The 14,743-nt window shown below is 30.5% G+C and overlaps 2 protein-coding genes and 1 long non-coding RNA gene across 5 annotated transcripts; 2 read left to right on the top strand and 1 right to left on the bottom strand.

The window, feature by feature from the left end:
• Positions 1 to 361: 361 nt before the first annotated feature.
• On the top strand, positions 362 to 1,461 carry LOC140751141 (uncharacterized). The gene is made up of 3 exons (XR_012103275.1): positions 362 to 521; positions 819 to 907; positions 1,422 to 1,461. It is a non-coding gene; the product is annotated as an uncharacterized LOC140751141 (long non-coding RNA).
• A 669-nt stretch (positions 1,462 to 2,130) lies between these two features.
• On the top strand, positions 2,131 to 6,353 carry LOC140751140 (prothoracicotropic hormone-like). Of its 2 annotated transcripts, none has more exons than XM_073085011.1 (7): positions 2,131 to 2,328; positions 2,690 to 2,837; positions 3,036 to 3,102; positions 5,178 to 5,543; positions 5,633 to 5,674; positions 5,799 to 5,909; positions 6,057 to 6,353. In XM_073085011.1, exons 1-7 carry the CDS (start codon positions 2,268 to 2,270, stop codon positions 6,201 to 6,203), a joined length of 942 nt encoding a protein of 313 aa, XP_072941112.1. In that variant the 5' UTR covers positions 2,131 to 2,267; the 3' UTR covers positions 6,204 to 6,353. The 2 variants fall into 2 exon arrangements, with proteins under 2 accessions (XP_072941112.1, XP_072941113.1); XM_073085012.1 differs by having other exon boundaries at positions 2,181 to 2,318.
• Positions 6,354 to 7,553: 1,200 nt separating this feature from the next.
• Positions 7,554 to 14,063, bottom strand: LOC140751139 (uncharacterized). 2 transcript variants are annotated; one of them, XM_073085008.1, is made up of 10 exons: positions 13,937 to 14,063; positions 13,595 to 13,842; positions 13,355 to 13,446; positions 12,483 to 12,765; positions 11,904 to 12,153; positions 9,883 to 10,098; positions 9,650 to 9,797; positions 9,448 to 9,514; positions 9,157 to 9,300; positions 7,554 to 8,637 (listed from the first exon to the last, which is right to left on the bottom strand). In XM_073085008.1, the coding sequence occupies exons 2-10, from the start codon at positions 13,730 to 13,732 to the stop codon at positions 8,401 to 8,403; spliced, it is 1,575 nt and encodes a 524-aa protein (XP_072941109.1). In that variant the 5' UTR covers positions 13,733 to 13,842; positions 13,937 to 14,063; the 3' UTR covers positions 7,554 to 8,400. The 2 variants fall into 2 exon arrangements, with proteins under 2 accessions (XP_072941109.1, XP_072941111.1); XM_073085010.1 differs by having other exon boundaries at positions 13,941 to 13,960.
• Between the last annotated feature and the right edge of the window lie 680 nt (positions 14,064 to 14,743).

The raw sequence follows: 14,743 nt of genomic DNA, 5'->3' as shown, positions 1-14,743 counted from the left end.
CCCACGTCAACAAAAAAAAAAAGGTTGAGAAAACTGCCTGTGAAGTGGAAAATTTTAACGATAAGTTAATCAATATATATTTTTCTTTTATAATAATTTTGTCATTAAGAATGACTAACCTATACATATATTAAAAATATCTATATTATTGGTATAAGTTCTGGTTTTTAAGGTTACGTTTTTCTTTTTATTTAAAAAATATTATACTTTTTAGCTAGGGAAATTGACAATAAATTACTATAAACAATAAAACTTAGATTTTTTTCAAAAACTACCACACGCACAGGAAAGTTTGTTAGACTGTAAAATGTATAATATTGTGTTGTGTCCTTTATGTTGACATTGACAGTTGACACTTGACAGTTGATTGATAGATTAGTTTATATTTATAATTTATATTGACTTGGATTGGAACAATTTATTATTTTATATTTTTCAAAACATTCAATACAAATTACAAGACAAAATACCTGTTCTAAAAAAAATCATAACAAGTTCTACTTCCATCAGTTATTTTACTCGTAAGATCACTTTGTGACTTTAGCATTGGGAAAGAATTTTACATTTTAAAAAATATGGGAATATGTAGAATATGTTTAGAACACAAAAAGAATTTGTGTTCAGTATTTGAGACTGAGGGTCAGGGCATTTCGTATGCCGATATGATAACATCACTTGCCAAAGTAAAGGTATGCAAGCAATTTCTAACGTAATAAGAAGGTATCTGGTTTAATTAAAAATATTTTTCTTTTCGTAATTTTTCCTATTTTCTTATACTTAGTTAACAGAAAACTAATAATTATTTTATGTCCCAACAGCTTTTAGAGGAGGCTTGTAAAAACAATATTTGCTTACAATGTCGAAGAAAACTTCAAAGTTCATATGATTTTAAAAAGCAAATAGAAAGGTAATATAATAATATTGTATTTCACTTTAAATGTTTAATTAAATATATGTTCATGGAAGTTAGGCATAATTAGGTAGTTAGGTAGTAGAAGTAGGTGGACTACATGCTTGTTTCCTACATCTATAATTGAATAAATAAAATTAAGTAAGCCATACATGATAACAAATACTCACCACTGGTGTTACTTGATAGATTCTATGTTCATAGTTTTACTACTCTGTAATTCTGTATGTAATCATATCATATATTTTATAAATTACTAGCTGACCCAGCAAACGTTGTGTTGCCATGTAAATAAAAAAATGTTAAGGGTGAACAACCCTTATCACTTAGGGGGATGAAAATAGATGTTGACCGATTCTCATAGATACCGGAAAAGCACAAAAAATTTCATCAAAATCGGTCAAGCCGTTTCGGAGGAGTATGGCAACGAGAACTGTGACACGAGAATTTTATATATTAGATGTTTCAGTAAGTTAAAATGACATTGCTTTACAATTTTCTTTTATTTCAGATCTGATTTAGAGTTAAATCAACATCAAAGAATAGTAAAGTTTAATAACATAGATGAAGTTAAGCTACTATTACCTGAGAATTTAAGGAAAAAGAAAATGATTCCAAGCACCAACATAATTGTTAAATATATCAGGTTATTTCAGTGTGGGTGTGACACAATATTTTATAAGAACACTACCATTCAGAAAGTTGACTTACTAAACAATAATATAAAAGAAAATAAATGTGTACCTGCATTAGATGTTCTTAACAACATTAAAAATGAGACTGATGATGGTACCAATGTAAGAATTTTTAAAATGTTTTCTATTTGTAATAGTTTGTCTTGCCTTTTTATTAATATTGCTTTTATTTTTCAAAATTAAACTATTTTACCTGTTTCTATAGATTCATCAATATGATGATTGTACCAATAGTGAAGACGTATTAATCAAAAAGGAGTCACCTAGGAAATGCCAAAGAAAACCAGTAAAAGTGAAAGGTATTTATAATTGCTGTTTTTTTAAACTATTCATATTATTCTATTAATATATACCATCTGCAATGGGCCATAGAAATCATATTAATTAATTAATTATTGCAAAACAAAATTTATTCTAATAATTTTGTATTTATATGTGCCATATTAAACATTACAGGTGGTATTACAATTAAATAAACCTAATTGTATGCTGTTCTGTAAGTGCTTATTAAATTTGCAGGTATCAGGAAAAAGGCCAATGATTGCTTTTCGAAGTTGAAGAGAGTATGCATCAAACCTGTTGTCTTAGATAATATTAAAGTAATATCCCTGAGGAAAAAAGGAGCCAAGACACGAGAAAACTCACGTAGGAAGCGACTGGATATGTGTCCATACTGTGGTGTGATGTCTACAAATATAAAATCTCATATGATGGTACATATAGGTAAAATATGAAAAGAATATATAAAAAAAATCAAAGGATAACATTTGTTAAGGTGGTAGAACCCTTTGTGGTTAAATTCCGGCGGCACCACCACCACACTTATTTCTGCTTTATAACAGCAGCGTTTAGCACTGCCTACCTGAGGTATGAATATCTAATCTTTTCTGGGGTTGATTACACATGTCCATGAGCGGCAGTAGGACTGCATGCTCATCTGCTACTCCTATGTTATAACAAAAAAAAAAAAGAAGTTTGTCATTGATGTAAAATAAATATTAATAAAACAGTAATAAAAAAAAACTTGAATTATATTATTGTAAAATACTTTTTATCAAAAGAAGTATATTAATTTCAATTACAGGGGAGAAAAAATACAAGTGTTCTGAGTGCAATAAGTCATTTTTTACTAGTAAACAATTAAATTATCATAGAAAAGAACATTTCATGGTTGGAGCATTTAAATGTGATCATTGTGTTGCGGTTTTTAACAACAAGGCTTCTTTGCAAAGGTTTGTTTAAATTTTACATTTATAATATTTAAGAATTTGTGAAGATAATCTTTAAATTTAATTCTAATGTTTTCTGCCATATTTAGATTCATGAGCAATTATCCTCTATTTAATTAAATTAAAAAAATATGGTACCCATTATAAATTGTTATATCATTGTCTTATTATAATCATGAAATCCGTTATGTTATATTTCAGTCACATGGTCACACATACAGATATTAAAAATCACATATGTCCTATATGTAACAAAGGTTTTAAGAGAGTAAGTAAAATATAATAAAATTGTTTTCTTATTTCTAATTTATCTGTTATGATGTAAAGGTTTATATATAAGAACACTGTGTATTTTAAAAAAATAATGGGGCTCTTATTTTTTGCTGTTATTGAATAAGCGTAATAAATAAAAGTTATTTCTATATCATATGTAGAAAATTGTAAATGCCGTTATTGGTATTATTTTTTTACTAACTATGCTTTTTAGAAAAATTCATTGCTGCGCCACAAGCTCATTCACAACTCTTCAGCAAAATCAGTCAAGTGTGATTTGTGCAACATGTCTTTTCTGTATAAACAAGGACTTAGACACCATATGCGTGTTCACACAGGAGAAAGGCCTTTTAATTGTGAGGTATGTAAATTCTGGATATGAGTTCATTTCATTTCTATTCTATTATCTCTTAATTACTTACATTACCAAGCTTCTCTTTCCACTCCCCACATGAAACTTTAAAGCTCGCACTGAGCGTAAACTTTACGAATCTACCTCGAATAGAAGGTACGAATCCTCAATGCTTATACTGTTTTCATATAATATATAAATATAATCTCGTTAACATCAGATGACGCGCTTTACCTTGAAACAGTAACAGACAGACATTATTACTTAAGTATTGCTAGATAATACATCGATTAACTCGATTAATTAATTTCGAACCTGACTAAACGGAGGATGCCTTTTGTTTTCAGATTTGTTCCCAACCATACAGCTACAAACATGACTTCAACAGACATTGTCTTAAAAAACATGGTGTATTCCTTAAACGCAGATCAATACATGTGATGAATGAAGAGGTTTTGACGCAAGAACGAGCCCTCATGAAAGATTTAATGCTTAGGGTGCAAGGGATTGTAAAAGAGGGAGAACCCTTAAACCCTTTTCAAGGACCACAAGCAGCTTTGGCATTTGAACAAACTGTGAAGGCTCTACAATCTTGTCAAATTCCGATTGACGTCATATTATGATTTTATATTGTTGGAATTAGTTGAAAAATATATGTATGTTACAATATTATTTAGTTTTCTTAATATTCAATTAACTGGTAAAACGTTTTTATAACTATTATTTCATTAACATTTGTTTTTTTTAATATACAGGGTGAATTTTTCAAATAGGCCCTCAGGGCCAAATACGAAACTATATGGATTAGCGAGGTCGATTTTGATAAAAACTAAAACTGCATCACTACTTTTTTTTTAAATATTTTTTTTCCTAGCCGGGAATCGAACGAGGTCAATTGGAAAAAAATCACCCTTTATATTATTTCACTATCTGATAGTGTCGCTTATAAGGATTAAATTCTGGGAAGTAATGTTATGTGACAAATTAAAGGAAAATGTTTTTTTTTTAAGATTTAACATAAAATACATGTTTAACACAATAATTGACCTAAACGCACGGCTGGGCATCCACCAAATTCAGAGAATGTAATTCAAAATTACTATTTCATTTACGGTAAAAATAGAGAGCTCCTATAAATTTTGTGTTTTACAAAATATAAAGTTTCCTTTTAATGTATATATTTACTTTATCACCGCAAGCACAATAAATGTCTTAAATTTCTAGCCCAGTCAACTTTGCAACAGTATGAAACACAACACACTATTTTGTGGACGAATGGACTAAAAATAGAATAGCAAATATGATCTTATTTCGTGTTATTATATTTCTCTTTATTATCAACGTGTTTTCTTTCAATAGGAGATTCGCTCCCTCGCCCACCCCATACCTTTAAGAAGATGACCTTTATGATCCCACCCTTCATTGTTATTTTGTGTATTGCTTTCTTCTATAGGGATCGATTACACGTAAGAATTTCTTTGGGACTAATGGGTCTATTCTTAAACCTATCAATCATATTGCTGTGTTGCTGTATAAAAGGCTGGACATACATGGATTTAGATTACTCTTCATACATTTCCCATAAGGACCAGACATCGCTATGGTTAGTTGGCGAAAAATACTTATTAGATTTATTGTGTTCAATACAAGATACACATAATATTCACGTACAAATGAAAGTATAAAGTACAAACGGAACGTTGTTTTTTATGTTACAGGCGAAGCTAACTGCAGTATCTTTTCATTTGTGCGCCTATATATTACTTACTATACAAGCAATTGCTATAGTCGCGGCTTTCAAGAAATCACCCAATGTAAATGAATATACAGTCAAGAATCATAGAACTCGTATGCGACAAAATTATATAGTTCAAGCAGCGACCAATAACGAAGTTTCTGACAATGCAGATGACTTGGGTGTAACTTACGGATCAGAATCTTTTGAACCGGACACCAGTCCTGAAGAGTTACCAGACCTCATCGTCGACTATGCCAACATGATTAGAAATGACATTATACTATTGGATAACTCTGTTCAAACAAGAACTACAAAAAGAGGCAACATTGAAACCGAAAAACGTTATGTAAGTATAAATATCAATTGATTAATGATTATCTCACCAGCGTGTGTAAGATTTAAAGTTAAATATACTGAAAATGGATATTTTAATAGGAGGGGCTACAGGAGGTTCCGTGCACTTGTGAAGAAGACAATGTAAGTTAATATAATATACTTATTAATTGTTGTTTGTCTTATAGTCGACATCAAATCTTTAGATTTATGTATCGTAATATTGCCATCAAGCATTTTCTAATCAAATTGTTTTTTTTTTTACCAGAAAAAGCTGCTGCTCTTAGGAGACGACTATGTACCTCGTATGCTCGAAACGAAGAACTGTAATGAAAAACTGTGTCCGTCGCCTTACAGCTGCAGAACTCGCTATCACAATGTACGTATAAAATTTCCATTATTTTGTTCCTAATGTACTTTCCATCTGTTTTTGTTAAATACGGATGGAAAGCAGATAAAATTAATGTCCTTGCATATATATTCAAATCAGTTAAGAAACAGTAGCATTCTTTAAACATTATTTTAGGTGACTGTACTGAGGAGAAAAAAGAATAATGAATTAGCACAAGAGGTTCAAGAGGAATTACCAGGTGATCTTGCAAAGAAATGGGTCGCCTTGAAAAAATCGGTCATAGTTGGATGCTTGTGCTCGAGAAACTACATAGAAGGCTAGTGAAGTTAAACTTCGAAACATGGAAAGATCGAACATTGATAAAGAATATATTTTTATGTAAAGGGCGGTTCAAATGTTGTTAAATACTTTCATAACGAAAATAAATACATAGCAAAGTTATGTAACAAAAAAATATGATGGAAAATTAAATAATATAATAAAAATGATTTAGTTTCAATTGTAATTCTAACTGTAAATATTTTTTACCAACTTTAACCGATTACCAATTTTAACCGATTTAAGCAGGAAATGTGTTGATTTTGAATGCACTGTTACTCTTTTTAACACGCTATTATTAGCTTGGGTTGTACGTATGTATGTATGTAACCATGTAACGGAAGCTACATTAACTTTTAACGGAAGCTTTGAACCCTATTTCTATCCACTTTGAACATTCAGTTTAATTCAAAATTTTGAAGAATTATCAAAAACCGATGACAATACATGATTTTAACAAGTTTGTACCATTGTCCTTATCAACATCCTCGGGTTTAACGATTTTCGAGATGAGATTGTTCGAGCGCCTTAAAGAAAGTTCATCGCAAAGTTACCAGATTGCAACAATATTTGCTGCCTGCCAATAACGGTTATAGCGTGATTTTTAGTTTGGAAAATAATAATGTTATTTCCCTATAACTCAAATGTTCTGAAACATATCCATAAAGCCCTCTTGTAGAATGTTTTTTAGGATTCCGTACGCAAAGGGTAAAACGAAACCCTCCGCTGTCTGTTCGTGTATCACAGGTCTTTAATTCCTTAACCGTATAGATAGACATTGATCTTTTTTACAGAGGATGCATAAATATTAATAAAATAAATATAGTTTGAAAAACTAAAAAACACGCTTTTATGATAAAATCAACTAAAAAAGTAGAAAATAATTTTCAATCTAGGAATCAATTTTATAGAACAGTAAATAGTATAATTGTGGAAAAAGTGCGGGGCGCTTTTCGAAAACTGATGAGTGGAGCACCCCACAAAGTATATTAAAATTATTATACTAGCGACTAAATTCGTGAAAGTGAAAAGTTTACTAATCATTGAGAGCTTGAAATAAAATAAATTATATTTTATAAATATGTACTAGAACCTTTTAATTCTAAAAAGTATAATTGTTGCAATTTAGTAACTTTGCCATGAACTTTAAGGCGCTAGTCACCGCTTCGAAAACCGTTAACCTTGATGATCCTGCCAGGAAAATGGGACAAAATTATTCAAATCTTGTATTGTTACTGTTCAAAACTCGTAATTAAACTGACTATTCAAAGTGGGTGAAAATTCATTTCAAAGATTCCGTTACATAAAACATACAGGTCAAGCTAATAAAAGTATAATATGAATAAAACACAATTTATATTTAGAAAATAAAAATACTTGTCTATTCAAATTCGGACAAAAACAAAATATTTACAATTTTTTGCCATGTTATCAAATAACAGTTTTAACTATCATACAAGCATACATTTTAACTTCTTAAAAATAGAGAAACATAATATCTTTATACCTTATTTTAAAACTAACAAGACTATATTAATTACCAGGGCTTAAAGTAGGTAAACGCTGGTCAAACGGGATCAAGATTTTTTTATTCATCAACAAGTCATATTATCATGCCACATTCATCTTTCATTATTTTCAAAAATAACCATGATTATTACTTTCATAGTACGTAAAATAAAGTTATATAGATGTATATAACGACATATGCGATAGGATACAACAAACGAATGCATTATTGTTGTTAAATATTAAAATTATTAATAAAGAGTTGCCAAAATTTGTTGAAACCTAGCCAGATTAGTTGTAAGGAAATTCATACATTTTACATTTTTAAATGAGCTTTGTAAAGGGCATATTTGCATCAATTTGCTAAAATTAAACAATGGGTCCAACAAATCAAAACTTACTTGTTTTAATGATAAAACATTTTGCATTTATTACCTTTTGTTTCATACTTTAACCCCTAATAATACGTACGGCTCTCGTACCAATCACACTCAAGAGTTCAATATGTTTATAAGAAACGAGTGTGTGAACTTGTGCTTTTAAAGAACAGTCTCCTTTCCACACCTTTATATATACATCACACCTGACTTGAAACGACTTACAGGTCACTAGACTTTAGGGAGCACATTTCCATGTAGTTGGAACGAACTATAGGCGGTAAGGTATTGCGTAAGAACAAGATAGGTCATGATTAGACGTCATATTCAGTATGTTGTACTGTCTCGTGTGCAGCTGGCGCGGGCGCGTCCGTTATATTCTGGGGAATAATGTGCGATATAGCAACTCTCGCTTCATTACTTAAGCCAGCCTCCCGTTGTAATACCTCCTCTGTTACCGTGTAAATCGATTTGAACTTCAGATTTATCCCGTGTGTCTTGATCACGTGGTTGTTTAGGTTTACCTTGTAACTAAAGGCGACGTTGCAAACCTGGAAGTTAATGACATTTGCTTGTTAATTTTTGTATACAAATTATATTTCATCACACTAATCCCGCACGCACGTGCTCTATATTAACGTCCGTGAAAAATTGGAAACAAAAAGGTTTCTGAGTATTCATTCACATGTCAATAGTTCGATCCCCGAAGCTTTTTATCACGTTAAGTTTAAGCGTTGGTCTCTCAAAGTAATTAATATAACCAAATACACATTGAACAGCCCCAATGTCTGCGTTTACACCCACGCTATTTAAAGTCTCATGCAAATATGGAGGTAATATTGTGGAAGCAGATATTTTTACTTGTACCTACTTAATGATACCTTTCATAAAAAAATCATTCAAAAATATATATATTAACTTATTTTCCATTTTTGTTATCGATTTTAATAACTACACTAACACACGAGAAACTTATAAAGAAATCGAAATAAGGTAGATAAAATATGTTTCTAAGCATACTTTCATTAAAATATCGAAAATAACCAGCTCAACCAAAAAAAAGAATATACCTGGCATGTGTAGGGCCTTTCTCCTGTGTGCATTCTTTCGTGATTTTGCAGTTGATGTTTCGCGTTGAAGGACATATTGCAGACGTTGCACTTGTACGGTTTGTAGCCCGCGTGAATGCGCAAATGCCGGTTTAGATCGCAACGCTGAAAAGTATTATTTGTTTTTCAATTCAAATTTAACAAGGCCAAATCATTGCACCTTCGTCTTTAACAAGTCATAAATTAAAGAAAAATAGGTTTCAAAATGTTTAGTTTTCTTTTATTACAGTAGGTACATAATTGAATACTTACCACTATAAATTTCTTTGCGCATAAGTTGCATGAAAATGGTCGCTCTCCTTTATGTATGAGTTTGTGCCTGAAACATTTTAAAATATGATAAAAACAATACAAATATTCCTTTTAAGAAACAAAAAACTATTTAATATATATCTTAAGACACTTGTTCCATGTAGAAATTTATTATAAAAATTGCTATAAATATCCATATTACCTCGCCAATGACTTCTGAGTGTAAAATCCAGAACCACATATTTCACAAATATGATCCCTTATTCCAGTATGTTGTTTTATATGTAATGTAAGATTCGCCTTCTGTATAAAGGTTTTTGGGCAGTGTGGGCACGTAAACTTCTTTTTCTCTGTAAATAACAATTGTTTGAAAAACTATGAAACTATGAAAAATAGAACAAAGAAAAATTTTATTTTGTAAATATTTTACTTTACCATCATGAATTGCCATATGATTTCCTAATGTATATGTCAATATGCCACATACAGGACAAACTAGTTTTTCTCGTTTAACACCAGCCTTGACCTCTCTAAGCGGCTTTTCAGTTTTAGTTATAGGTCCAAATTTGTCTTTTATTTTCAATATTGTAGAATCTTTAGGTCGCTTGAGGAGGATGGGTGCGCCTCTTGTGCCATTCTTTAATAAAGGATCTGAATAAAAAATGGAAGAGAAATTCAGAAACACAATACTAATGTATAATACACTAATGCGTTTCCCAACCTGTGGTCCGCAGACCCCTGGGGGTCCGTAAGTATATGTATGGGGGTCCGCGGTGTCATCTCTGGACTATACATAAATCGCTCATTAAATGCAAAAGGGCCGCTTTAGTGCTTTTTCTAACCACAAACCTATGTGAAAAGGCATTCTCTACTCTTGTTTATACAAAAAACAAATACAGAAACAGATTACAAGTAGAATCTCATTTGAGATTACAGCTTAGTAGCAACATCAACCCGAATATCCTTGATTTAGTTGCAAAAAAGCAACACCACATTGTTTTTTCATACTTCACATTGTTTTTTCATACTTTCAAATAAACAGTTATAATAACCTTCTGTATTTGTTTTTTTTTTGTATCTATAATAACTAAAATAAATACTTATCCGTTTTTTTAGCTGTTTATTTTATTAAGGGGGTCCATGAAAACTGCTTGATTTCCTAAGGGTCCATGGACTGATAAAGGCTGGGAAACGATGCACTAATGTATACTATATCTTATGTGGTATAAGATTTTATGTGCCAAGTCGTTTATTACACAAGTTTATTATTAAAGCCAGTCAGTATACCCAATAGACAAACAACTAATCATAAATAAATACTTTTTAAATTGATCTTAGTGCTAAAACTGTCAAAGGTATAAGACCTCCTTTGTAATATGTAACTTTAAGTAGTTACAATATAAGGAACTTTACACCATACTAACGGTCTTATTCATAAAAAATGCTTATAGAAGGTTTTAAGCACTCAATAGTTAAAGTGTTCAATAAGCTTATAAAACGTTCTATAAAATTGCTTATTCATAAACGTTCCATAAACCTTCTATAACTAATGTGTCGCTAAAGTCAACTATAAATGAAAATGTTGCCATTATAGTGAAGTTCGGCGAACAAATTGACAAATATCCATAGATAAACATCATTAAATGACATTATTTCGTACTAAAAAAATATTCTGTCTTGACATTCTTGTCAATGCGTTGTCAATAAAACCAAATAACATGTCAGTGTCATTGTATTTGTAAATACCGCGAATTTAAAAATATTTTATTTGTTAAAATAGGATATTAAGCAAAAGTTGTTAAAAGATAAAGGAGTGAAAATTGGTTGGATATAAATGTTTTGTTAAGTTTCGTTTTGTAAACATTCGCAATATCTTATGGCAGTAAACATTGTATTTCAGAAGGTGTACCAGGATCTCTGCGATCTAATTTACGATCATTACGTACGAGATCAATTATAAAATTTACTGTCGATTTATTAAAGCGATAACGCTTCCGAAAGTCTTCGTCGTTTAAAGAAAACGGATCACTCTTTGGTGCAATGTTCTTCGAAGTGGACGGTTTTCTAGATTATTAATAATATCTAAGCTTTGTAAAATTTGCATTGTAATTTGAAATAGTGATATAATAATGTTATTTATCGGATATTTAAATAAATTATTTCAAGTTTATATACAAAACGGACATTGCCATTTAAAATTTATTCAAAACATATTGTCAAATTAGGTTAGTAATCACTAATCAGCTGATGAGAGTCCGCCATCTTTGTCTTATAGCACTGTTATAGTAGGGTTCTGGCCTCTATAAGTTATAGAAGGCTTATAGAACGGTTTAGTGCCTAAAATACGTTTATGAATAACACTTTTTGACAATCGTACTATAGCAACGTTATAAGTGTGCTATAACTTTTTATGAATAAGACCGTTAATGGTTAAGAAGAACATATGATGTACTTACAACAGGTAATTGTAGTTGCCTTCCTTCCTTTGTCTCTGTCGTTAATTTCTCTGTCCAGTGTTTCAAAAATATCTTTTTTTGATCCTTTTAGTACTTTTACCTTTCTAACAACAGTTGGTTTACCTTTAAAGACCTTTATGTCACTTAGTTTTGGCTTTTTGAATTTGCTCCTTGTCTTCTCAATAAGTGGTACATAATCGTCGTCATCATCATCATCAACATCATAATGAAATACATCATCATCCAGGTACTACAATATACATTTATTTTTAATAGAAGTAAGAAAGGTAATTAAATATTACACCCAATGAATTTGGTAATCTCACTATTGATAAATAGAGAATTATTATTAAAACAAAATATGTGAGAGCTTATAAATATAGTCTATGTCAATCCCCCATTTTAGACGTATCCAATATGTTAAAAATTTGCTAAAATATTCTTTGTGGATTCAGGATGCTACCCTGATGACTAACTTGACAAGCCTCATGTAAGCCATAATAGATACATTAGCTATGTATGATGATGGTGTATAATAAAATAAAAATGTAGTATAAAGTATTGTCGTTATTCACTTACCTCATCATTAGGCTTATTGCTTAGATCCTCTTTCACACCTGGACAACTATCGACTTTTCTAATCACAGTGTTTGCAATAACTAGATCAGTCCCATCCATGTTTGTCTCTGCTTTTGGTATAGTAGGATCGAGCACATCTATTTCCAGTTCCCATTTCGGTTCATTTTTGATAGCAAGAGGACCTATCTCACTCTTAATATCCGTAAAAGAATCAAATAGTATTTTCTTAGTAGGAATCATATCATTTGCCTTGGCCAATAGTTTTCTTAATTTGACATCTGATCTGTTGGACAAAAAATATAGATATTTCGATTAAAATAACATTTGATATAAAAAAATATCTGTATAATGGTTTTTATTTATGTGTATAATGGATTGTATAATATGTATTATGAATTAAATTTATAAGTACATTTCTGAAACAGATTTTTTCTATCCTCGTACAACTACAGCAGGCGATTGACATTATGTTTTCATAAGTAACACTTCATACCCACACACAAGAAGAAACCAAGCAACACGTAACTAATTTTTAGATATCTTATTTAATAATCATACAACCAAACAGTAATCAGCTGTGTGAAAGACAGCTTGAAGCCGGTGAAATTTTTTAATGAAAATCTTGAGTGTCTGCTCTATAGCTCTATTCATTATGTTGAATAAATATTTCTTATTTTATTAACGAGTTTGTAACATTTAATATAACAGGTTAAAATTGTGGATTATTTTAATATACATTATTGTATTATTTAAAATATATTTAAAATTGATACATACACTTCATGTATCAATTTTAAATATATTTTATATTGGGTCAAAAATAAGATTAGATCCAATTCAATCTCAATACATACAGTATAAATAATGTTTACCTCTCAGCAACTGTTTTTAAAAGATACGCTTTTTCCAACACCACACAACATTTGGAACATATCTTCTCTGGGAGTCCATCGTTCGAACAAACCTAAAATACAATAGCAGTGTCATTTTAAAAACCAATAACATACAAATTCGAATTAAGTTTATATTATCTTTTTATCTATTTGTTATTAAGGCTTTGATGTAGAAGTATGAAAACTATTTGAGTAACAGTTTTAATAAAGTACACTAACCTTCACGTCGGCTATTGCAGTTAACATTTCGGCGTAATTGCCAGACAATTTATATTTAAAGAGTGGACACAATGGTTTCTTGTTGGTCAAACATATACGGCACGATGTCAAATCTATTCTTGTAATGCTTTCCTCCATTTTGAAAACACGAGTGATGAACCGAACCGAACCAAATATTTTAGGTACGTAACAATGTCCGACAGAAATATAGCGATTAGTGATGTCTCACTATTTCTGTTTGACTACAACTGCAACAAATGGTTTGCATAAAATACAGCACTATTCTCAATCAATGATAATAATTAATCTAAAATTCTTAGAAATCAGGTTCAAAACGATTACCTAGTTAAAATTCTAATTATACACAACACAAAGTCGCAATCCGATATTTTACACCATATTTTATTTTAATAAAGGATGTTGACAGTGGCGCCACTGGTGGACAGGCTTAATATGTCATTGTTAATCGAATAATTTTTCTTTACCGATTCCGATATTGAATCGATAAAATTACAGTATTCTATAACCAATGTGTTGTCGAAACTTTTATTTTAGAAGCGCGTGAAGTCCATATCTGCTAATACCGATAGTTAAAGATGTCCATTGTAAAAAATATTTACTCCTACTTTTTTTGTAGAATTAGGTGGCCAATTGAATAGTAAATCTTGATGCCGCGTATATCTTTAGAATTCTCAATGGAAAGAATGACGAAAAAGCCATTTCTAATTCAAAGTTCTCATTTATGTGGCATTGCGCTTAGAAGTTTTTCTTATTATTTAAGAAAATTGTACGTAAGGTAGTTAACTCTTATCAGGAATATAAAAATAATAAACTTCAATGTTTATTTCATATAGTACTTGGCATACAATCTTAATATATCGATATTAATTCACAAAGGAACGTTTTAACGTAGCCGAATAAAGATCTAGATTCGTTACAAAGGTTTTATCGATCATAACTTCAATCATCAATCATCGATAAATTTGTGTTTTCTGTTTTCATAACTTTAAGGCCTGTGATTAATTTAATAAGAACTAAAGCATATTTAGTAATTTCGTAAACAACGTACAATGGGGTTTATGTTTTCGCATTGTACGATGTCATATCTGACGATGAGAAAAATAAAAAAAATAAAGTAGATCTCCACAA

The sequence above is a fragment of the Epargyreus clarus genome, unplaced genomic scaffold (genome assembly GCF_041222505.1).
Source record: "Epargyreus clarus isolate Ecla_fem2 unplaced genomic scaffold, WU_Ecla_fem_2.2 ptg000021l, whole genome shotgun sequence".
NCBI lineage: Eukaryota > Metazoa > Arthropoda > Insecta > Lepidoptera > Hesperiidae > Epargyreus > Epargyreus clarus.
This window is presented reverse-complemented; position numbering and strand designations above follow the sequence as displayed.

Excerpts from the sequence above, each read along its gene's own strand:
- LOC140751139 (XM_073085008.1), bottom strand. The coding sequence starts at position 13,732 with ATGGAGGAAAGCATTACAAGAATAGATTTGACATCGTGCCGTATATGT. Across the intron at positions 12,766-13,354 it reads TTAAAAACAGTTGCTGAGAG|ATCAGATGTCAAATTAAGAA; the intron begins GTAAACATTATT and ends TTTGTCCAACAG. Across the intron at positions 9,515-9,649 it reads ACTCAGAAGTCATTGGCGAG|GCACAAACTCATACATAAAG; the intron begins GTAATATGGATA and ends AAAATGTTTCAG.
- LOC140751140 (XM_073085011.1), top strand. The coding sequence starts at position 2,268 with ATGTGTCCATACTGTGGTGTGATGTCTACAAATATAAAATCTCATATG. Across the intron at positions 2,838-3,035 it reads AACAAGGCTTCTTTGCAAAG|TCACATGGTCACACATACAG; the intron begins GTTTGTTTAAAT and ends GTTATATTTCAG. Across the intron at positions 5,910-6,056 it reads GCAGAACTCGCTATCACAAT|GTGACTGTACTGAGGAGAAA; the intron begins GTACGTATAAAA and ends ACATTATTTTAG.